The sequence below is a fragment of the Mustela nivalis genome (assembly GCF_964662115.1).
Source record: "Mustela nivalis genome assembly, chromosome: 9".
Taxonomy (NCBI): Eukaryota; Metazoa; Chordata; class Mammalia; order Carnivora; family Mustelidae; genus Mustela; species Mustela nivalis.
Genome location: NC_139028.1, coordinates 104,728,078 through 104,752,993, shown reverse-complemented (window position 1 = coordinate 104,752,993; position 24,916 = coordinate 104,728,078). Strand labels below are relative to the sequence as shown.

The 24,916-nt window shown below is 37.1% G+C and overlaps 1 protein-coding gene and 1 pseudogene across 2 annotated transcripts in view; one reads left to right on the top strand and one right to left on the bottom strand.

Annotated features, from left to right (window-relative positions):
• LOC309840360 (olfactory receptor 4C11-like) overlaps window positions 1–5,039 on the top strand; it is a 36,851-nt pseudogene extending 31,812 nt beyond the window's left edge. Inside the window, exon 3 of the transcript in view lies at window positions 4,718–5,039. The product of the transcript in view is annotated as an olfactory receptor 4C11-like (transcript). The remainder of the gene's footprint in view (window positions 1–4,717) is intronic.
• Window positions 5,040–11,777: 6,738 nt separating this feature from the next.
• The window catches only part of LOC309840359 (uncharacterized protein), a gene marked incomplete at both ends in the record, with an annotated part of 29,658 nt that continues 16,519 nt past the window's right edge, over window positions 11,778–24,916 (bottom strand). Inside the window, 2 exons of the mRNA XM_082682413.1 lie at window positions 11,778–12,726; window positions 15,613–15,682. Of these exons, the coding sequence (XP_082538539.1) occupies window positions 11,778–12,726; window positions 15,613–15,682 (1,019 nt within the window). The remainder of the gene's footprint in view (window positions 12,727–15,612; window positions 15,683–24,916) is intronic.

Here is a 24,916-nt window from a genome sequence, read left to right as displayed (position 1 = left end):
TTTTTGAGGAAATTCCATGTTTTTTCCAGAGTGGTTGCACCAGCTTGCATTCCCACCAATAATGAAGGAGGGGTCCCCTTTCTCTGCATCATTGCCAGCATTTGTCATTTCCTGACTTGTTAATTGTAGCCTTTCGGACTAGTGTGAGGTGCTATCTCATTGTGGTTTTAATCTGTATTTCCCTGATGCTGAGTGATGTGGAACACTTTTTCAACACTGCTGGCCCTCTGGGTTTCTTCTTTGTAGAAATGTCTACTCATGCCCTCTGCCCATTTCTTGACTGGATTATTTGTTCTTTGGGTGTTGAGTTTGATAAGTTCTTTATAGATTTTATATACTAGCCCTTTCTCTGATATGTCATTTGCAAATATCTTCTCCCATTCTGTCAGTTGTCTTTTGGTTTTGTCAACTGTTTTCTTTGGTGTGCAAAAGCTTTTGATCTTGATGAAGTCCCAATACTTCATTTTGGCTTTGCTACTCTTGCCTTTGGTGATGTTCCTAGGAAGAAGTTGCTGCAGCTGAGGTCGAAGAGGTTGTTGCCTGTGTTCTCCTCAAGGATTTTGATGGATTCCTTTCTCACATTGAAGTCTTTCACCCATTTTTTTTTTAAAGATTTTATTTATTTGACAGAGAGTGAGATCACAAGTAAGCAGAGAGGCAGGCAGAGAGAGAGAGAGAGGAGGAAGCAAGCTCCCTGCTGAGCAGAGAGCCCGATGTGGGTCTCAATCCCAGGACCCTGAGATCATGACCTGAGCCGAAGGCAGAGGCTTAACCCACTGAGCCACCCAGGTACCCCTCTTTCACCCATTTTGAGTCTATTTTTGTGTGTGGTGTAAGGAAATGGTCCAGTTTCATTTTTCTGCATGTTGCTGTCCAATTTTCCCAACACCGTTTGTTGAAGAGCCTGTCTTTTATCCATTGGACATTCTTTCCTTCTTTGTCAAAGATTAATTGACCATAGAGTTGAGGGTATATTTCTGAGCTCCCTATTCTGTTCCATTGATCTATGTGTCTGCTTTGTGTCAGTACCATACTGTCTTGATGATGACAGCTTTGTAATAGAGCTTGAAGTCCGGAATTGTGATGCCACCAACTTTGGCTTTCTTTTTCAATATTCCTCTGGCTATTTGAGATCTTTTCTGGTTCCATATAAATTTTAGGATTATTTGTTCCACTTCTTTGACAAAAAAAATGGGTGGATTTTGATAAGGATTGCATTAAATGTGTATATTGCTTTAGGTAACAGTCATTTTCACAATATTTGTTCTTCCAGTCCATGAACATGGAACATTTTTCCATATCTTTGTGTCTTCCTCAATTTCTTTCATGAGTACATTATAGTTTCCTGAGTATAGATTCTTTGCCTCTTGGGTTAGGTTTATTCCTAGGTATCATGTTTTTGGTAACAATTGTAAATGGGATTGACTCCTTAATTTTTCTTTCTTCTGTCTTGTTGTTGGTGTAAGGAAATGCAACCGATTTCTGTGCATTGATTTTATATCCTGACACTTTACTGAATTCCTGTACAAGTTCTAGCAGATTTGGAGTGGAGTCTTTTGGGTTTTCCACATATAGAATCATATCATCTGCAAAGAGGGATAATATGACTTCTTTGCTGATTTTTATGCCTTTAATTTCTTTTTGTTGTCTGATTGCTGAGGTTAGGACTTCTACTGCTATGGCGAATAGCAGTGGTGATAATGGACATCCCTGGCATGTTTCTGACCTTAGCAAGAAAGCTCTCAGTTTTTCTCCATTGAGAATGATATTCGCTCTGGGTTTTTCATAAATGGCTTTGATGATATTGAGGTATGTACCTTCTATCCCTACAGTTTGAAGAATTTTGATCAGGAAGGGATGCTGTACTTTGTCAAATGTTTTTTCAGCATCTATTGAGAGTATCATATGGTTCCTGCTTTCTCTTTTTTTTAATGTATTGTATCATATTGATTGATTTGCGGATGTTGAACTAACCTTGCAGCCCTGGAATAAATCCCAGTTGGTCGTGGTGAGTAATCCTTTTAATGAACTGTTGGATCCTATTGACTAGTATTTTGGTGAGAATTTTTGCATCTCTATTCACCAAAGGTATTGGTTTCTAATTCTCTTTTTTGATGGAATTCTTGTCTGGTTTTGGGATCAAGATAATACTGGCCTCATAAAGGGAGTTTGAAAGTTTTCCTTCCATTTCTATTTTTTGGAACAGTTTCAGGAGAATAGGAATTAATCCTTCTTTAAATGTTTGGTAGAATTCCCCTGGGAAGCCATCTGGTCCTGGGCTCTTGTTTGTTGGGAGGTTTGTGATGACTGCTTCAATCTCCTTACTTGTTATGGATCTGTTCAGGTTTTCTATTTCTCCCTGGTTCAGTTGCGGTATTTTTTATGTCTCTAGGAATGCATCCATTTCTTCCAGATTGTCAAATTTGCTGGTGTATAGTTGCTCATAATATGTTCTTATAATTGTTTGTACTTTTTTGATGTTGGCTGTGATCTCTTTCATTCATATTTTTATTTACTTGGGTCCTTTCTTTTTTCTTCTTCTTTTTTTTTTGTTTTTAATTTTATTTATGTATTTGACAGGCAGAGATCACAAGTCGGTAGAGAGGCTGCCAGGGGCAGGGGGAAGCAGGCCACCCACCAAGCAGGAAGCTCAACACGGGGCCAGATCCCAGGACCTGGAGATCACAACCCGAACTGAAGGCAGGGGCCCAACCCACTGAGACAACCAGGCAACCCTCTGTTTTCTCTTTCATAAGTCTGGCCGACGGTTTATTAATCTTATTAATTCTTTCAAAGAGCCAGATCCTAGTTTCTTTGATTTGTTCTACTGTGTTTTTGTTTGTTTGTTTGTGTTTGTTTTGATTTTGGTTTCTATTTCATTGATTTATGCTCTGATCTTTATTATTTCTCTTCTCCTTCTAGGTTTAGGCTTTCTTGTTTTTCTTTCTCCAGCTACTTAGGTGTAGGGTTAGGTTGGGTATTTGAGAAGTTTCTTTTTTCTTGAGAAAGGCTTGTATTGCTATATATTTTCCTCTCAGAATTTCCCTTTCTGTGTCCCACAGACTTTAAACTGCTGTGTTTTCATTATAATTTTTTTCCACAAAATTTTCCAATTCTTCTTTAATTTCCTGGTTGACACATTCATTCTTTAGAAGGATGCTCTTTAGTCTCCATGTATGTGGCTTCTTTCCAAAGTTCTTCTTGTGGTTGAGTTCTAGCTTCAGAGCAGTGTTGTCTGAAAATATGCAAAGAATGATTCCAATCTTTTGGTACCATTTGAGACCTGATTTGTGACCTGAATGTGATCTATTTTGGACAATGCTCTACATGCACTAGAGCAGAATGTGCATTCTGTTGCTTTGGGATGGAATGTTTTGTATATATCTATGATGTCCATTTGGTCCAGTGTGTCCTTTATGGCCTTTATTTCCTTTATGGACTTTTGCCTGGATGATCTGTCCATTTCAGTGAGGGGAGTGTTAAAGTCCCCTGCTATTACTATATTATTTCAACGTGTTTCTTTGATTTTGTTATTAATTGGTTTCTATAGTTGGCTGTTCCCATGTTAGAGGCATAGATATTTAAAACTGTTAGATCTTCTTGCTGGACAGACCCTTTGAGTATGATATAGTGTCCTTCCTCAATTCTTATTAAAGTCTTTGGCTTAAAATCTAATTGATCTGATATAAGGATTGCCACCCCAGTTTTCTTTTGATATCCATTAGCATGGTAAATTGTTTTCCACTCCCTCATGTTAAATCTGGAGGTGACTTTGTGTCTAAAATGAGTTTCTTGTAGACAGCATATTGATGGGTTTTGCTTTTCTTATCCATTCTGATACCCTGTGTCTTTTGATTGGGGCATTTAACCCATTTAAATTCAGGGTAACTATTGAGAGATATGAATTTAGTGACTATTACTTTATATTGTCTCTGTTCTTTATGGTCTACTACTACTTTTGGGCTCTCTCTTTGCTTAGAGTACCCCTTTCAATACTTCCTGTCAAGATGGTTTGGTGTTTGCAAATTATTTTAGTTTTTGTTTGTCCTGAAAAATTTTCATCTCTTCTTCTATTTTCAATGATAGCCTAGCTGGATATAGTATTCTTGGCTTCATTTTTTTATCATTTAGTGCTCTGAATATAGCATACCATATCTTTCTGGACTGCCAGGTCTCTGTGGATAAGTCTGCTGCCAGTCTAATATTTTTACCATTGTATGTTACAGACTTCTTGTCCAGGGCTGTTTTCAGTATTTTCTCTTTATTGCTAAGACTTGTAAATTTTACTATTAGATCACAGGGTGTGGACGTATTCTTATTGATTTTGAGGGGGGTTATCTGCAACTCCTGGATTTTGATACTTGTTCCCTTTGCTATATTAGAGAAATTCTCTATAATAATTCTCTCCAATATACCTCCAGCTCCCCTCTCTCTTTTTTCTTCTTCTGGAATCTCAATTATTCTAATGCTTTTTTGTCTTATAAGAGCCTATGATTGCTATGTGCCCATCTGTAAACCTCTGCACTACACGACCACCATGAACTCTCTTGTGTTCTGTCTGCTGCTGGGAGGGGCCTGGGTGGAAGGGTTTATCACACAGTAATACAGCTTCTTTTCACATATCAAATACCCTTCTGTGGCCTCAATGTCATTGATCACTTTATGTGTCATTTGTTTCTCTTGTTGAAACTGACCTGCATGGACACCCACACCATAGGTCTCTTAGTCATCTTCAACAGTGGGGTGATGTGTGTGACCATCTTCCTTATTCTCATCACCTCCTACGTGGTCATCCATGCACCCTGAGGTCTTGCAGCTCTGAAGGGCAGCGCAAAGTCCTCTCCATCTGTGGCTCCCACCTCACTGTGGTCATCTTGTTCTTTGCGCCATGCATTTTCCTGTATATGTGGCCTGTGGCCACTTACCCCATAGACAAAGCAATGGCTGAGTCTCATTCCATCATCACACCCATGTTGAATCCCTTAATCTACACCCTGATGAATGCTGAGGTGAAAAAAGCCATGAAACTGGGGAAATGAGGGACTTTTGTTGGCAAGTGACTGTCATGCTAAGATCTTTTATTTTTTTAATAAAGACAAATTATTTTTGAAAGTTATGAGAAATAAACTTTTCATTCTCCACCAGGAGCCAGAGGCATTTATTAAAAATAGAAACCTACTGGGGCACTTGGGTAGTGCAGTCAGTTAAGCATTACTCTACCGCTCAGGTCATGATCATCATCTACTGGGATCAAGGCCCACATTGGGCTTCCTTCTCAGTGGAGAGTCTGCTTCTCCCTCTTCCTCTCACTGCCCTCCACCTCTCTGGCTCATGCTCTCTTTCTCTCTAATAAATAAATAAAATCTTTAAAATATGTGTTTGTGTATATATGTTTACACACACATATTTTATATATTACATATATACATGTGTACATATATATGTATGTATATGTATATGTATATGTATATGTATATGTATATGTGTATGTATATTCCTGCTTTGTTCCCTATCTCGGCTTCCCATTGTCTTTAGAAACATCTTGCTTTGTCATAAAATTCTCTTTCTAATGCCTCTAAGGCTCAGAGCCCATTTAGAGCTCCTCACCTTCTCCCTCACTGTACATCAGCAGGTGGTGGACTTTTCATGTGCCCGCAGGGTTCTGTAGGATTTTATCACCTCAGTTCTTTTGCTTCTCTCTTTCTGAAACAAGCCCCATCTCCTTCAATTGGCTCCTCATCCCTAATTTACAGTCTGGGTTTAAGAGATTAAGTGTCCTTACCGCAGACAGCATGACTATTTTAAAGATTCTTCAACTCCTTCAATAATTCCCTATGTCAACATCTTCTTTATTTTCTTTGTAGTAATGATGAAAAATATAATTAATTTTGCATCATTATCATTTGACTTTTGCTACTTGACATCTCTCTAATATGGCAGACATCTTGAGGAAAGGATTTTTGTCTATTTATGTTTGGCATCTATTAAGTTTCAATAGATATCTCTTGAATGATTATAGAATGCAAGTAGCCTAATTCATATGGTTGCGGGGGGAAAGGAGAAAATAAATCACTGAAAACAAACAAAGGCAGAGAGTGATTTTTAGAATAGAATCAGTGGTAGTGGAGGACTCTGGTTATTTTATGGAGGGTACCTCAGGTTGGCTAGGCAGAAAAGGATTCTATTAGCAGATAACATATCAGCTGGTTTTGAATTCTCTTGAGATTTTCTGAGGAAAAGTGCTGGAACATATTAATCAATACATTTAATGATGATGAGCACCAATTAAAAAAAAATCTGATCAGGAGGAAACAGTTCTGTGCAGATTAGTGGGTTCAATGTTCTAGAAAGGGACTCTCTAAAGCAGAATTACTGTGATATTTTCAAGGAACTGTGAAAGACCTATAACACAATGGTCCAGGAAGCGAGTGGCAAGAAGCAAGATCAGATACACACACAGGGTCAGATTATGTAGGGCCAAGACCTCCAATATTCCCTGAAATTACAAAAACCAAGAATGTTATTATTGTTTCTTAAAAATGACCAAGACTCAAAAAAAAAAAAATGACCAAGACTCAAAAAGTCTCGAAATGTTGAAATGTTTGCTCACACTAACTTTTGTGTATTGAGGAGTTGGGGGAATAGGAGCGAAAATCTTTTGCAGCTAGTTTCCATTTGTCCTTTAATTTTTGATTGTAAAAGGAACTTTACAACAGCATTTTAAAATATACCACAGTAAAATACTCCTCTTAGCTTTATATTTTAAAATTGTTTCCATTTATCAATACAGAAGAAAAAATCCATAACAGTGTGATGAGTTGAATCTTTTGAAAACCCTTAGGCTGATCTTTATTTTATTATATCACATAACATAAATACTGGGAAGGAACTTAGAATGAGGTCCAAGTCTGTGTATCTGTGTAATATGTAAGGTTTTGGAACTCGATAAAAGTCCATCAAAGGAATAATGTGATGCTAGCTTTAGTTTCATGTTTCTCATTCTATTATTGAGAGCTTTTTGTGACCGTGCCATCGTAGAATGTAGGGTCAATTGCCAGTTTGTTCACATCTTTTCATAGAGGATTAAATTAGTTATCAGGTAATAACTTGCCTCCATTTATTATTAAATACATTTTAGCACATAAGGCCTGGAAATTTTTCACATATTCTGCTTTCCATAGTTTGCTGATTTTTGTTACCAGGATTTTCTGATAAACGAATTACATTGTTAAATTAAGAAGGACTATTTCTGAGATGTCAAAATGGGATTTGATAAAATGTCATCTGAATTATAATTAAATCACAGTAAAGTAAAAGTAAAATGAATTTCTTTAACTTGGTCAAAGGGTATGTTCCAGAAACCTAAAGGAAATATCACACTTAATTCTGAGAGAGATTCATTAAATTCAGGAATAAGATAAGGCCATCTTTAGAGCTGCTATTGTTATATATTTTACTAAAAGTTTTAAAGCCAAGTTCTCAAACTCATGTACTTAGAGTTGAGGAAGATTTAAAAAAAAATTGAATAGAATCAAACTATGCAAAGACATTTAAGAAGAATTTAAGACATTTGTTCCTAGAAGAAAGGGAGCAAATACTGCCCCTTTTAAGAGTCTGCCAAGACTAAACTCTGGTGTGCTGTTGCCTTATGAGGAGCATATATCCAAATCTGTCCCAAACTCAGATTTTTAGGAGTAATCAGGCATTCAGGGGCACCTGGGTGGCTCAGTCATTAAGGTCTGCCTTCGACTCAGATCATGATCCCAGGGTCCTGGGATTGAGCCCAGCATCAGGGTCCCTGCTCAGTGTGGGAAGCTAGCTTGTCCCTCTCCCACTTTCCCTGCTTGTGTTCCCTTTCTCTCTGTGTATCTCTCTGTCAAGTAAATAAATAAAATCTTTTTTTAAAAAAGAAATCAGGTATTCATACATTATATAAATTTTAAGGACTTAAATACACTGATCATTGATTATGCTTATAAAACCTTACGTTAATGATTTTTAGATTAAACAAATTTATAATTTTCAGATTAAATTTGGTCCATCAGCCTGTCACTTTGGAAATTCTGTGTCAACAAATTAAATAAGAGTAGAAGGAAATAAAGCAATCAGAACCAGACATGAAACAATACAATTCATTACCAGTTGGTATGTTCATCTAGTTCACAAAACCAAGACAATCAACTAACAGATTATAGTGTTTATTAAAAGAGCTGAGTCAAAAGTCAGCATAATCATCTTCCAAATCTAAGGATAATACAGAGTTATAAATAAAATACATCTCCTTCACAATAACAATAAGACTAAGATACGTAACAAAAACATGAACGGTTTTCACAAAAAACATTAAACATCTTTTTTTTTTTTTTTTTTTTTAGATTTTATTTATTTATTTACAGCCGGAGATCACAAGTAGGCAGAGAGGCAGGCGGGGTGCGGGGTACAGGCTCCCTGCCCAGCAGAGAGCCCAATATGGGGCTCGATTCCAGGACCCTGGGATCATGACGTGAGCCGAAGGCAGAGGCTTAACCCACTGAGCCACCCAGGCGCCCAACATTAAACATCTTTGCAAAAGACATACAACCGCTGAATCAAGTAAGTTATACAGTACACAACAAGAAGAACTCCCATTTTAAAGCTGTTGATTTTTCCCAAGTAATTGACCCACTGAGTGAATTCCTAATCAAAATCGCTGGAGGTGATTTTTTCAAAGGGTTTTATTTATTTATTTGACAAAAGAGAGAGCGATCACAAGCAGGCAGGCAGAGAGAGAGGGGGAAGAAGGCTACTTGCTAAGCAGAGAGCCAGATGTGGGGCTCAATCCCAGGACTCTGAGATCATGACCTGAGCCGAGGGTAGAGGCTTAACCTACTGAGCCACCCAGACACCTCTCTGCAGATGATTTTTATGGAAACTGAGGAAATTATTCTAAACTCCACATGATAAAATATATAGTTGAGAATAGTCACAGGACTTAGGTGGGTGGGGGAGGGAGAAGAACCAATAGCAAATATATCATAAAGCTATAGCAATTTTTAAAAAAATTCTATGTATGCTCATAGAATAAAAATATGTTAATAGAACACAGTATCATGAAAAGAAATTCAACCATATATATTTGGTAATTTAATATATGATGAGTTTGAAAGAGTTAATCACATATGAATAAATTATATTAAGATAAATGACCATCAATTAGTGAAGAAAAAGTTAGAACTTATTTCACAAAGTCAATAAAAAATATTTTATGTGTATGGGAGACATTAAAAACAAAGAGGTAAAGGATGCAGTTTTTATATTTTAAATACATTTTAAATCTAGTTAGAGTAGGAATGGGGACATGGGAGATGGGATGCAAGGAAAAATGATGTTTAAGCTGAATTACATACTTCCTTGTGATGTTATCCTATTTTTTAAGCAAGGAAATGCAATTATTTCCATTTTTCCATAAGTAATAATTATTTTAAAAAATATAGAAACAAACCTGATTCATTTAAGGAAAATGTAGTGTTTAAATTTCTGGACATAATACAGTCAATGGAGTTCTCTATTGTTATAAGTAACTAAAAGCTGCACAAAATATATGAAATATTGTTTTCAGTATTGAATGACTGACAGCATAGTATTGGGAGCCCTTAGAGAAAGGAAGCAGGTTAGGTAAGCACTAGCACAGCAACAGCTGCACAAGAAGACTCCACCTGACTGTAGAAATGAGGGAAACTGGATGTGGCTCCCCTCACCCTGAACCCACAAAAGGGTTGTTGTTATTGTTGTTGTTGTTGTTTTTCCCTGATTGGTTTTCAGGGAAAATTAAAAAAAAAAATGTTTGATTTTTTAGACTTATTTTCTTTCTCCTCTTCCAATGCTTGGAGTGATTCCTTTTCCCCTTTCCTCATGACTACTTCCTAATGTCAATTTCTGCCCAATTTACTTTGAAATATTCCCCAGATGCTAACAAGGTTTAATTATATAAACTTTTGTCCATAAAAAATGTATCCTTTATGCAATGTAAATAAGTTTTTCTCAAATGTTCTCACTTATTCTTCCATAAATGTCCTCCTGGGGACTCAAATATGTATTTCACCACCACTTCTTACCTAAGGATTCTGGGAATCTTTGTTGAGACATGATAACATTGTGTCTTCCATTGGCAGAAATTTTTCACGTACTAATGAAGCTCATTGTATTCTTTTCTAATTAGCCTTTATCACCTAAACTAAAACTTCATGGTGCCAATTTGATGGGAACTATAAACCTAGGTACTGAAAGAGCATCATATGACAGTGCTTGATTATGAGGTTACAATGTGGTCCTGTTAGTGGTAGGTAGGTATTATACATATCAAGGGGGTTATCTTCAAAAATGAAATACATATTTTAAAACATTCTCATATGAAAACAAAAGACCAAAACTGGAAAACACTAAAGCAGATTTTCCAATCCTGGGTTTTCCCAAGGAATCTAAATTTTAATTTTGCAAAAACTATTAGGAACAACAAAAACAACAAAGTGTTTCCTGATACCCATGCAAACATAGCAGCCAAGGACGCCTAGCTACACTAAGTCAATAATCTATAGATACTCTAAAACTTCTTTACTTTTTCTGCAAATGTTGATATACCCAGAAATGATTCTCAAAATGTAAGAAAGGCAAAGCTTCTTTCTTCAACCTGGACAAAGGTCTCACTTCACTTTTACCTTTTCTTGGTCTTCGCTGTGCATGGTTCTCTAGTCTCCTTTGTACCCTTTATCCTCCCTTCTGCATATTCCTGCTGCCAAACACCCTCACTGCCTCTCCCTTCTCCATTGTGAAGAGCTAGGGGAAGGACCCCACCAAAAGGCACGTGATGGCTGATACCACCCATCACTGCCAAGTATGAGACTCTTTCACTATTCACAGAACTTTTAGAGGTTCTCCAGTGACAATCCAGGTTTTCAATGAGAATTCTAGCTTTGATTGGAGTTTGAGGGTTTTTCCAGGTCGATTTCCCCAGTTAGGCAGCTCATGTATAGATTCCAGAGCAGAATTTTCTCAGAACATCTTCTTCAAGTCCCATGTTCTCAAGATGGCAACCTCCACTCTCTAAGTTCCAGACCCATATAATTTATGACCACATTCATAAAGACTAGAATAAAATCTAGAAAAGGAATTGGTGCATGCACGCACACACACACAAACACACACACACACGATCATTCTGTCACTAGTCAGTACATTTCCTTCTGAAGACAAATTTGTACAGCAAAATAATTATCATATAAATATTTCAGATATCAATAGCATTCAACTAAGCGCCATTATACTTTGTTCAAGATGGTTATAGACTGGGGCACTTGGGTGGCTCAGTGGGTTAAAGCCTCTACCTTCGGCTCAGGTCATGATCCCGGAATCTTGTGATCCAGCCCCGCATCGGGCTCTCTGCTCATCAGAGAGCCTGCTTCCCCCTCTCTCTCTGCCTGTCTCTCTGACTGCTTGTGATTTCTCTCTGTGTGTGTCAAATAAATAAATAAAATCTTAAAAAAAAAAAAGATGGTTATGGACTGTAGGTAATCCTATTATTATGGAATCCTCTCAGAATAAGGAACATATTCTAAATATGAATTTATATTAAATATTTCTAAATATTTATTTATATTATAACAAATGTGCAAACAATTAGTGTAATTTTTTTTAATCTTCCCCCTACGAATGTTTTATGTTTCCTTTCCATGAAGCAAAACCAAACTGTTAAGGAAATATACAATAGAAACCCTGAATACCATGTATCAACAGAATCATACTTAGCTACACCATAACTTTTTCATGGCATTTTTCACTTCCGCATTCCTCAGTGTATAGATCAGAGGGTTGAGCAAGGGTGTCCCAATTGTGTAAAACACAGCCACCATCTTGTCTATTGGAAACGTGGTTGCTGGGCGTGTGTATATGAATATGCATGGACCAAAAAATAGGACAACCACAATAAAATGGGAGGTGCAGGTGGAAAGAGCTTTTCGCCTTCCTTCTGCACTGTGGTTTCTCAGAGAGTACAAGATGACAACATAGGAGATAAGTAGAATTATGAAACTTACCATGCATATGGCTCCACTGTTGGAAACAACTAGCAAGTTTATCACATAAGTGTCCATGCAGGCTAGTTTCAACAAGGGCTGCAAGTCACAGAAATAGTGGTCAATCACATTGGGGCCACAGAAAGGCAATCTCAAAGCCAGGAAAAGTTGTGCTGAAGAGTGGATACAGGATCCCACCCAGCTTAGAATCACCAGCACACGGCAGACATGGTGGCTCATGATGATTGTGTATCGCAAGGGCTTACAAATGGCTACATAGCGATCAAAAGCCATGAGGATGAGCACAAAGATTTCCATGCACCCAAAGAAGTGGGCTGCAAAGACCTGAGTCATGCACTCATTGTAGGAAATGGTCTTCTTCTGAGAAATGGCATCCACAATCAATCTGGGGGCTGTGGTTGTAGAGAAGCAGGCATCAGCAAAAGACAGATAAAATAGGAAGAAGTACATGGGACTCTCAAGGGTCCTGCTTTTCTTAATAGTCACTACAATAAGAAAGTTCCCCAACAGTGTGGCAAGGTAAAGCATTAACAAGACCGCAAATATTGCTTTCTGCTTTCCTGCATCCTGTGTCAACCCAAACAGAATGAATTCAGTCACACTTCTATTCATTGCCACATTAGTGACTGCAGGTAGTTGCAGTTGACAAGGGCTTAATCTGCAAAGAGAAGAAAAGATGTGACATCATGGGAAGACTAGTGGGCTGGCCTCTGAATTCCTTGTTTTTGTTCCAAGTTATGTTACCTCCAACTGCCTTTAATCCTCTATGAATCTTTATATATCTGAAGAAGTCCAAGCCTCTTCCAGATCCGTCTGCTGGTTCAGAAACTAACTGCATTTCATCCAGGTATAAAAATTAAATGTCCTTTAAAAACTTTGATAAAAATATATGTTTATAAAAAATAAAAAGTTAAAAAAAAAAAAAAAAGTAACAGAAAAAAAAAAAAAAAAAACAAAACTTTGATTCCTTACAAGATTCAAAACAGTAGAACTTGTACTTTCCCTGGGCAAGAGACTTCACTGCCTTAAAATTTAGCCTTCATATGAAAAATGGATTCAAATACTTGACCTACCTTACCCTGAGTTTCCTTAAGAATTAAAAAACGATTTTTATGCACACATATATTTCATGTATTATTCATGGTTTTAAATAAATAAAACACTATTCCAATTTAATTACGCACCCATATTGCTGGAGAATTCCTCCTGAAGAAAATATTCCTCTTCAGTTTATTCATTTTTGGATCCCTGATCCTTTCATCTCTGACTCCAACATTATCTTGGAGGAAATATGTTTTTAAAAAACTATTTTCACAATCTTTTACTTATGCTTCTTATTTTAAATGTCAGACTCACTGATTGTTATTAGATAAAAAAAATGTCTAGAGAACTTTAAGAACTGTTGCCCCAAATGCTAGAGGTTATCATTGGTATTGATAATTATTAAAAAGATCTTCAATATTTTGTGTTCATTTATTAAATATGTCTTACTGTGGAATAATTTGCGGTTATCATTAATCATTCGAAGTACAAAAAAAAGAGAGAGAAGAAAATTAAAATGTGTCTCCAAATTACTTATCCTACAATCCTACTCTGCAGAGATAACTACTTTTCTTTTATTATATTTCCTTTCAGAAACATTCTATCAGTATACTTGCATATGTGTATCTCTACAACAGTTTTCTCTATACAAGAATGGCCATAATTTCATCGTTGATGATTTTGCAAAAAAACTGATGAGCATGCAGACAGTAATTTGTGACATTCTTATTATCTCATTTGCTTAAGATAAATAAAATTGTATCTTATGTGCATATACTTTTTTATCACCAAACACATTTTACATTTTTATTACATTTTTAAAAGATTTTATTTCTTTATTTGACAGAGAGAGAGGAAGCACAACAGGAGAAGCAGCAGGCAGAGAGAGAGGGAGAAGCAGGCTTGTTGAGAAAGGAGCCCTATGAGGGACTCAATCCTAGAACTGCGGGATCCTGACCTAAGCCACCCAGGCATCCCCATTTTTACTGCATTTTTATGAAAATATTGCTCTTCTGAGAATTTCTTCTCCTTCATCAGTTTATATTTTGTGATCTTGTTATTTTAGCTGGAATGGCTATTAATCAAGCAAAAGAATTACATCTTGACCAAGAACACAGCTACTAGAGTCATTAGATGTCTTGAGTTCAAATCCATGTTCCACTATTTACTTGCTTAGGAAAACCACTTTATACATAATTATGTACCTCACCAGATAGAAAGAAGAAAAGATCTGGTTCATACTAATAAATAAGACTATGTAAGTGCCAGTCTCTTCTTAAACTATTAGGGTTTTACTTTTTCTTTTTTTCCCTGTGACTTTTTTCTTTTCATATAGCCCCAGCTGCCAATTCCACTATTTTAATTTAGTCTACTTTAAAATATTTTAAAATTCTACTATCTATTCACTTCTCTCATAATTCTATGATTTCATTTTTTTTAAAATATCAAATCACGATTCTCTGGAGTTATTGTAAAGAATGGGCAATGCTATCCTATTTATAATAATTTAACATGAGTTTAAAATAAATGTAGATGAAATAATTCATTATGTAATGCACTTTGTGATTGATATTAGATGAATAAAAACCATCTGCAGATAGAAGAGTACAAATTACTAAAAGATGGATTGGCAGTGAAAAATTCATAATTACAGAATATTATTCAGCCATCAAAAAATGAAATCTTGGGGCGTCTGGGTAGCTCAGTGGGTTAAGCCTCTGCCTTTGGCTCAGGTCATGATCCCAGGGTCCTGGGATCAAGCCCCGCATTGGGTTCTCTGCTCAGCAGAGAGCCTGCTTACTCTCCTCTCTCTCTCTGTGATCTCTGTCAAATAAAAAAAAATTAAAAAAGAATGATATCTTACCATTTGCAACGATGTGGAGAGAACTATTGGGTATTATGCTAAGTGAAATAAGTGGACCAGAGAAAGACTATTATCATATGATCTCACTGATATGAAGAGTTTGAGAAACAAGGCAGAGGATCATAGTGGAAGGGAGGAAAAATGAAACAAGACAAAAACCAGAGAAGGAGACAAACCATTAAGAGACTCTTAATCTCAGGGAAGAAACTGAGGGCTGCTGCAGTGGAGGGGGGTGGGAGGGATGGTGTGGCTGGGTGATGGATGGGGAGCGGATGTGTTATGGTGCATGCTGTGAATAGTGTAAGACTGATGAATCACAGACTTGTACCCCTGAAGCAAATAATACATTATATATTAATTTTAAAAAAGGAAAATTCAGAATTAGATTAAGAAATGAACTGTAACATTAACTGAAGAAAGACAGGTTCTAAACCAGATTCCCTGAGATGCAGATATTGTGGAACAGAGCAGAGACCTAGGTGAGCACCTCTGTTAGCACCTAGTGCATAGAGGCTGAAGCCACACAGCTTAGATTCATACCCCCACCCAACTGCCCACTATGATACAATGTTTAACAAGCCCTGATATCTCTGTGCTTCATTTTCCTCACCTATAAACCATAAGAGTGAAATAACCTACTCTGCAGGATTTCTATGAAGGCTAAATAATTCAGGGTGCACAAGGTATGGGAGACCTAGGTCTGTACTCCCTGAAATTGAAATGGTTATTTTCATTATTATTATATAAACTTTCCATTATGATTATTAATATCAACTTTCAAAGTTGTTAATCTCCCTTGTTCATTTATCCATAATAAAGCTACACAACTATTTTACACACAAATTTCCTTTGCTGACTGCTGAAATCATATTAGCACTTTGGATCAAGCTGATTTACTCATGGTGATCAGAAATTGGGAGTGACAACTCCAAATATCTTGAACAAATACAAAAACAATATGAAAGGTACATAACAGCTTAATTATGTGTGTCCCATGATGAGAGGAAAGTAGAAATAAAATAGGCCCTTAGTTGTAAAGAGTTTGTGATCCAAAGGTATAAAAATCAGGGGGAAGAAAGCATTTGAGATGAAATAAATCAAATCAAAATTTTAATGGAGATGATAGGGCAAATAGAGAAGATCAATATGAAACCTCTAGACAGTTTCTAAAGTCATAATGAAAGAATTTCAAAAACAAGTTTTCCTCCAAGCCAAAGGCGATGAAAGCCAGGTTACGAAGTTTGAATACACTCTTGTGGTCAAATATAAAATTTAGAGATGTACAAAATATGATAGCTGATTTTATTAAGATTTATTCAGTACCTAAAAACAAAGTTAATCAGTTGTTTAAGAAAACTTAGGGGAAACGAACCTTGGGAGACTGTGGACTCCAAGAAACAAACTGAGGGTTTTGGAGGGGAGGGGAATGGGGGGTTAGGTGAGCCTGGTAGTGGGTATTAAGGAGGGCACATATTGAATGGAGTACTGGGTGTGGTGCATAAACAATGAATCTTGGAACACTGTAAAAATAAAATTAAATAAAAAAAAAAAGAAAAAAGAAATGAACTTAAAAAATTAAATCATCTCTTTTTCTAAAGTGAGTCCAGTTGGACTTTGAGCTTATCTGTAATGAAATACTCACCTCCTTCAAGATGTCTGAGTTTCACTGAAGATATCCATCTTCATACCCCCTGCACTGAGAAACTCAGGGGAAATCATACAGATGCATTTGCTCTATCCCAACAAAATGAATCAGTAGTGGCTTAAGAATTGTCACATCCCCTCAGTGAAGGACCAGAAGTGCTCACTCTCAGCTGTGTCTCTGAGGGGAGGAATAGCAAAATTATATACCTCCCCTCAGTTGTAATAGGATCATTTTATTGTTGTTGCCTTTATTTTTGTTGTTGTTATTAATACTTTGTGTTTGTGGAGCAGTGTTAGATTCACAACAAAACCTAAGAAGGTGCAGAGTCCCCATATAGTCCCTGCCCCCACACACATTTCACTCCCTGCCATTATCAGCATCTCCCACCAAAATGGCACATTTGTCACAACTGATCATTTAACCATGACACATGGCCATCACCCAGAGGCCAGAGTTTACCCCAGGGTTCACTCTTGCTGTGGTACATTCTGTGGAATTAGAAAAATGTTAGTGACATGCATCCACCATTATAATATCATACAGAGTGTTTTCACTGCCCTCAAAGCAGGGTCATCTCAGATTCCTAAAACACAGAAGATAATAATTCTTTTCACACAATGTCTAGTTTTTGTTAAATTCTAAATAAAACATCTTGCATCATTTTGTGTAAGAAAAAAAAGAACATTATTAGTTCATAGACACCACAGAAGAGGTTGGTATTTCATAAATGTGAGTATTATAAATGGTTAATTCTAGAATTCATTAAGTGAACTTTTTAATTTTCTAAACAGAAAGAAAAGACAATTTCGGATAATCCCTCTTCTCCTCCCCCTCCATCCTCTCCCTCTTTTTACCTCCTTGCCATAACTTGAAAAGGAAAAGTAATCATTTTAAACTATGATGAATCATGAATATGATAAAATAGCCACTATGATTTTCAAGTGAAATGGCTGAAATACTCACCATGACTTTTACAGCCCTCAAACGCTGTGCCAAGATCTTTCTTACCAACTTTCTTCCCAGTGCCTCGGGGCATTCACGCTCCAGCCACACCTGACACTTGTCATTCGTAAATACGCCCACAACATCTCATTCACCAAATTTTCAGTATTTCATAGTGGCTAACTGACCTGTCTCTGATATAACCTCCATTCTTCACTGTTACCTGTGCACAGAGTCCAGTTCAGATGCTGTCTACTCAGCAAAGCCTTCCACGTTTTCCCAAACCACTTTCTTCCTAAGGACCTTCCACTGGTAAAATATGTGTATGTGTTTAATGAATCATGCAACCCTTAATTATAGCCTTCTTTTTTTTGCTTCCTTATCTTCGTCCATTTGACTTTATATCCCCTAAGGCAAGTTCACACTGTTCTATTTTGTGCAATTGAGGCTAAGCTGGCAGGCAGTTTAGCAGAGAGCAGTGAAAAAGAAACCAGTAGCTTTTGTGCTCCATGGTAATGTCTCCCTCTTGAATACTGCACCCTCCTCTGCCCTGCAAAGCATCAGACTCAAGCCATAAGGGTAGAGCGAGCATAAAGCCAGAAACCATACATGTCCATTACATGTCCTATCAAATGGATGGAAAATTCAGGATGTTTCAAAAGAAGAGATGAACATTTATATTTATGTTTAAATATAAACCCCCAGTGCAAGACTAGGCAAAGAAACTTGCTTAGGGATAAAGAGTGTTTCTTCCTAGGACTTCACTAGAGAGTTTGCTTCTCATTCATCATCTCCATATATCATCCCTTATTCCAACACCAGAAAGAGAATAAAATTCATAGGTGACAGTGGGTTTGGGCAGTCAGCAGTATCATTAATATCAGAACAGCTAGGATCATAGTATCAGAAAATCTTGTTATCAGCATTATCAATACATACTGATTAGATATGGTCAGTATACATCCCTGTCCTCCAGACCTTCAGCCTTGCAAATAAGAAACCCACCAGCAGAGGAAACTATATCTGCCCCTTCAGTGGATCCCATTTCAATAAGAATTACTTCTGAGACAGTGCTGCATCAAGCAGAGGCCAGTGAAAGCTGGGAACCCTGACACATCAGAATCTTCTCATTACTGAGAGAAATATGTTTCTGGAACTTCATGCTTCTCAGGAGACAGAATTACAAAATGGCAACTGCCCAAAATACCCAGTCCCTAATGAGGGGCATGAAAAGAACATTCTCTAGTTGGGCTTGAAAACACACCTTATTTCTTTTTTTTAATTTTTTTTTAATTTAATTTCTTTTCAGTGTAACAGAATTCATTGTTTATGCACCACACCCATTGTTCCATGCAATACATGCCCTCTATAATGCCATACCTTATTTCTTATACAGAAAGAGATGAAGTCCGATAGAGAGCTCATAGTTTTTGCTCTTCCAGTTCTGACTTATTTTGAAGATGAATCATGTGCAGTGTGTTTACAACATGTAAACTGTACCTCAGGTACATCTACGCAGCTTTCTACTGCAGGATCTATGGGGAGAGAAGATACTTCACAGTAGCCAGTCTTTCCTAGAAGGCTTGAGTTAGACTCTTCTGAAGGGTCTTTAATATGAGCAGAAAGTTTGTTACTGCTACTCTTAGAAATTTCTAGCATACAAAGTAAATATCCTCACTATTCTGTGACAGAAACATCTCTAAAGCCAGCTGTATTACCCCAGAACAATTCCCTGGCAGAACACATGGATGAAACATTTCCTCTTCCTCCATCAGATAGTTACAGAAATTATATAGCCTATGTAAGGATAAGGACTCTGTCCCTCCCATCCAACCCTGAAGGATTTGCTCTATAAACTACATAGCTCAGACAAGGCTGAATCACAGCAAACCATGGTGCCAAGGAATCCTGGACAATGCTGTCAAAAGGCAGATTATGTCCTCAAAGCTCTTCTCCCCTCCTAGTCTCCCAAGGGGAACCCTCTCATTTAGTTACCAACTGCTGCACTCATGCTCCTCCTCTAAGTAAGAAGGACACCTTTAAAGTCACTTTGAGGTACAGACTACTAAAAGTTCCCAAAGGCTCAAATCTTTATGTCCGATTTTAAATTTATTTTTATTTTTTATTGCTATGTTAGTCACCATATAATACAACATTTGTTTTTGATGTAGTGTTCCAAGATTCATTTATGCACCACACCCAGTGCTCCAAGCAATAGTGCCCTCCTTAATACCCACCACCAGGCTCACCCATCTCCATACCCCTCTCCCATCCAAAATCCTCAGTTTCTTTCTCAGAGTCCACAGTCTCATCTCCCTGCTCTGATTCTCCTCCTTAATTTTTCCCTTCCTTCTCCTAATGTCCTCCATGGTATTCCTTATGCTCCACAACATATGTTGAAACCATATGATAATTTCTCTGTTTGACTTATTTCACTCAGCATAATCTCTTCCATTCCCATCCATGTTGGTACAAAAGTTGGGTAGTCATCCTTTCTGATGGCTGAGTAATATTCCATTGTATATATGGACCATATCTTATTTATCCATTTGTCTGTTGAAGGGCCTCTCAGCTCTTTCCACAGAAAAGGAAACAGTCAACAAAAGAGACAAACCATGGAATGGGAGAAGATATTCACAATTGACACTGCAGACAAAGGGCTGATACTCAAGATCAATAAAGAAGTTCTCAAACTCAATGCCCCAAAAATAGAAAATCAAGTCAAAAAAATAGGCAAAAGACATGAACAGATACTTCTTCAATGAAGATACACAAGTGGCTAGCAGACACATGAAAAAATGTTCATCATCATTAGCTATCACAAAAATTCAAATGAAAACCACATTGAGATACCACCTTACACCAGCTAGAATGGCAAAGACTAACAAGACAGGAAACAATAAGTATTGGAGAGGATGTGGAAAAAAGGGAACCTTCTTACACTCTTGTTGAGAATGCAAGTTGGTGCAGCCACTTTGGAAAACAGTGTGGAGATTCATCAAAAAAATTAAAAATAGAGATATCCTATGATCCAGAAACTGCACTACCGAGTATTTATCCCAAAGATATAGATGCAGTGAAAAGAAGGGCCATATGAATCCCAATGTCTATGGAAGTAATGTCCACAATATTTTTTTTTTAATGAGGAAACCATTCTTTTTCTTTTATATATTTTATTTATTTACTTGACAGAGAGAGGCACAACAAGAGAGGGAGCACATGCAGGGGAAGTAGGAGGAGAAAAAACAGACTTCCTGCTGAGCAGGGAGCCCGATGCTGGTCTCAGTCCCAGGACCCTGGGATCATGACCTGGGTCTAAGACAGACACTTAACCACTGAGCCACCCAGGTGCCTCAGTCCACTCTTTTTTAAAGGCACAGAAAATATTTAGCCCTAGTATGTGTTTCAGCACATGTAACAGCATTCAATTCTACCTTCATGATTTCTGTGTCTGTGACTTTAGGCAAGTTTCTGAACTTCTCCTAGTCTCCTAGAAAATGTTACCATAGATATAATAATTACTATTCATCTTAATGATAACAGTAATATATAAATTATTACAATGAAAACTAGTGATTAAAATTTCTATAATTTCTAAAGTATTTTGAAGTCATTATTAAGTCAGTAAGTAAGGAAAGAAGAGTAAGAAAGTGGAAATAAAAAAAAGAAAGTGGAAATGAAAATGCTTTTACATTTTTTAAATTTATTTTTTATTTTCAGCATAACAGTATTCATTATTTTTTCACCACACCCAGTGCTCCATGCATTCCGTGCTTTTACATTTTTAAAAAATTTTAAATTAACTAAAGTTATAGTTTATGTACAATAAAATGTAATTTTTTTTGATTGAACAATCATATACACTACTCAGTGCTTGCCAAGAATGGTGTACTCACAGTCCCCTTCCTGTTTCACCCATTGCCCACCTCCCTTCTGGGAACTATGAGTTTATTCTCTGTATTTAAGAGCCTGGGGTTTTTGTCTCCTTTTTTCTTTGTTCATTATTTTTCTTAAAATTCACATACGAGTGAAACTATATGGTATTTGTCTTTTTCTCAGATTTATTTCACTTAACATTATAACAAGTCCTTCAATTTTGCTGCAAATTGTAAGATTCCATTCTTTTTAAAATGGAGTAATATGCCATTATGTATATGTACCACATCTTCTTTATCAACTCACCTGTCATCAAATGTCTGGGTTGCCTCCACAGTTTCGCAGTTGTAAATAAAATTGCAATAAACAGGGGCGCCTGGGTGGCTCAGTGGGTTAAAACCTCTGCCTTCAGCTCAGGTCATGATTTCGGGGTCCTAGGATTGAGTGCCCCGTCAGGCTCTCTGCTCAGCAGGGAGCCTGCTTTCCTTCCTCTCTCTCTGCCTACCTCTCTGCCTACTTGTGATCTGCCAAATGAATAATAAAATCTTTTTTATAAAAGTGAAATAAACAGAGTGCTATATATTTCTCTTCAAATTAGTGTTTTTGTTTTGTTTGAGTAAATATCACACAGTGAAATTATTAGATCATATGGTAATTCTTTTTTTTTTAATATAATTTTTTATTTTTTATAAACATATATTTTTATCCCCAGGGGTACAGGTCTGTGAATCACCAGGTTTACACACTTCACAGCACTCACCAAAACACATACCCTCCCCAAGGAACCTCCATGATGCTTTCCACAGAGAATGCATTAGTTTGCATTCCCAACAATAGTGCAAAAGGGTTCTTTTACTTCACAACTTCACCAACTCTTGTTTTTTTGTTTGTTTGTTTGTCTGTTTTTGTTTTTGTTTTTGTTTTTATCTTTTCAATTTTAGCCATTCTGACAGGTGTGAGGTAATATTTCACTGTGGTTTTGATTTGTATTTCCCTGATGATGAGTGATGTTGACCACGCTTTGATGGGTTGACTTGTTACTTGTATGTCTTCTTTGAAAAAATGTCTATTCAGGTCCTCTGTTCATTTTAATATAAGATTATTTGTCTTTGTGGTGGTGAGTTGTATACATTCTTTATATCTTTTGGATACTAACCCCTTATCATTTTCATCTTTCTCTATGTACTTTTTTTTCCTCTTTGATCTTTGGATTGACGTATTCATTGTTTAGAAGCAGGGTATTTTCCTCCACATATTTGTGTTCTTTCTACATTTCTTCTTGTTGGTAATTCTATTTTCATACCAGTCTGGTCAAAAAAGATGTATAACATGATTTCATTCTTTTTGAATTTACTAAGACCTATTTTGTAGCCTAACATGTGATCTATTCTGGGGAACATTTTCTAAGCACCTGAAAAGGATGTATCTTCACCAACATTGAGATATAATGCTCTGAATATATCTGTTAGGTTCATTTAGTCAAAAGTGTCATTCAAAGCCACTGTTTCCTTATTGATTTTCTGTCTGGATGATCTGTCCATTGGTATATGTGGGGTGTTATAGTTTCCTGCTATTATTGTATTATTGCCAATTTCGTCCTTTATGTCTGTTAATAGTTATTTTTTTAATGTATTTAGGTGCATCCAGGTTTGTTGCATAAATTATTTATAATGGTTATAGATTCTTGTTGGATTGTTGGACTCACTTGCTAGAGTCAGTTCAGACCTAAAGATACATGTACATTGAAAGTGAAGGGATGGAAAAATATTTACCATGCAAACAGAGGGGAAAAGAAAGCTAGGGTATGGGAGCAATACTAATATCACACACAACAGATGAGTCATCTTATCTCTCCTCGGATTGAAGCTCTCCACTGGTGTACTAATTTGCTCTCATAAAAAATGAAGTCATTTGATGCAACCCGCAAGGCTCTACATGATCTGGACCCACCACCCCCTCTATGACCTCCCATCTAATACTTTCTGGGTTCCCATGGACTCAAACACTCCAACACATTTCTGTAGTGTATATCTACACAGCTGACTCTCTCATCTCCTTCAAGGACTTACTGAAATGTGATGTCCTCCATAAAAACTACTCTGACAACTTTTGTAAATCTGCAGACTGGAGAGAGGGTTAAGACAGTGGAGGAGTAGGGAACCCTAATTTCATCTGGTCCCTAGAAATCAGCTAGATAGCTATCAAATCATTCTGAACATCCACAATAATCACCCAGAGATCTGAGAAAAGAATTGTTACAATTCTACAAATGGAAAAGTGACCACCTTTTGCAAGGTAAGAGGTGTGGAGACATGAATCCACTGCAATATATAGGAAACTAAGGGAGGGAGAGGGGGAGGGAGGGGGCAGGAAGGGAGGGGGAGGGACCCTCAGTAAGCTTGGTACTAGAAAATTGTATAAGCAACAGTCTAATTTTGTAAAGCAAAATTAGAACTTTTAGAAGTTTGCCTGAAAAGCTCTGAGGAGGTGAAGCAATCCACATGGGACAATATAGTCTCAGAATCCCCTGGGTCACAAAAAGAAGGGTGCCTTAGTGCAGAAGAGTTCCCAGGCATTGGAGCAGGGAAAACTGTTGCAAACAATGAGCCCAGGTGCCAGCTTTCTATTCAGTGTTCCCATAAACTGAAAACTGCAGTACAGTCTGGTGACTGGTCACCAGTCAGGGGCCCAGCAATTGGCAGAACCATGGAGAGATTTCCCCTTTCCCCTCCCTGGTAGGAACAGCAGTTGCCACAGTGCTGTGGTGTTTGCCACAGGAGTCTATAATGTTTGAACACTAGAAATGGTGTTGTGTGTCTGAAATAGAAATTTCTGGTCATCGAATAGGTGAACATAAAGTGTAAAACCAGGAAGACCAGAGTGATTAACTGTTTTTCCCTGAGGGATCACTGAAGAGTGGGGAACATGAACATACATCTCCAAGCTAGAATCAGGATGCTGCCACTTTAATTCTCATCCTCTAAAGTAGTGGGGAAAGCCTTCAGGGAAAAAAAGCCACATAGAGAAATCTGGCCCACTTTCACTGAGCCCAGACCCCTGGTAGGGCAGTGTAATTCCACCCAGGGCAAAGACTTCTGAGAATCAGCCTCAAAGGTCCCTCCCCTGAAGACCAGCAGGAATATCCAGCTAACATCGTTTATTAATCACACAGAACTGCTAACTGCTAAACTCCAGCACTAGTGGAAAAAGTATATAGAATTTGTAGCGTGCATTTTTTTTTTCTCATGATTCTTTAGTCTTTCAGTTTATTTTTTTTTCTTTTTGAACTAATTTATTTGGGCTTTTTAAATGTTTTTAAAAGTCTTTTTCATTTTCATTTTTATGGATACATTTATCCTTTCATTGTATTTAATTTTATTTTTGAATATATGCTAAGTTTTTCTTTCTTGAAAATTTTGAAATCTAGCTTTTTTTTTCTTAAAAAAAAATCAAAATACACACAGGGTCTAGCTAATTGCT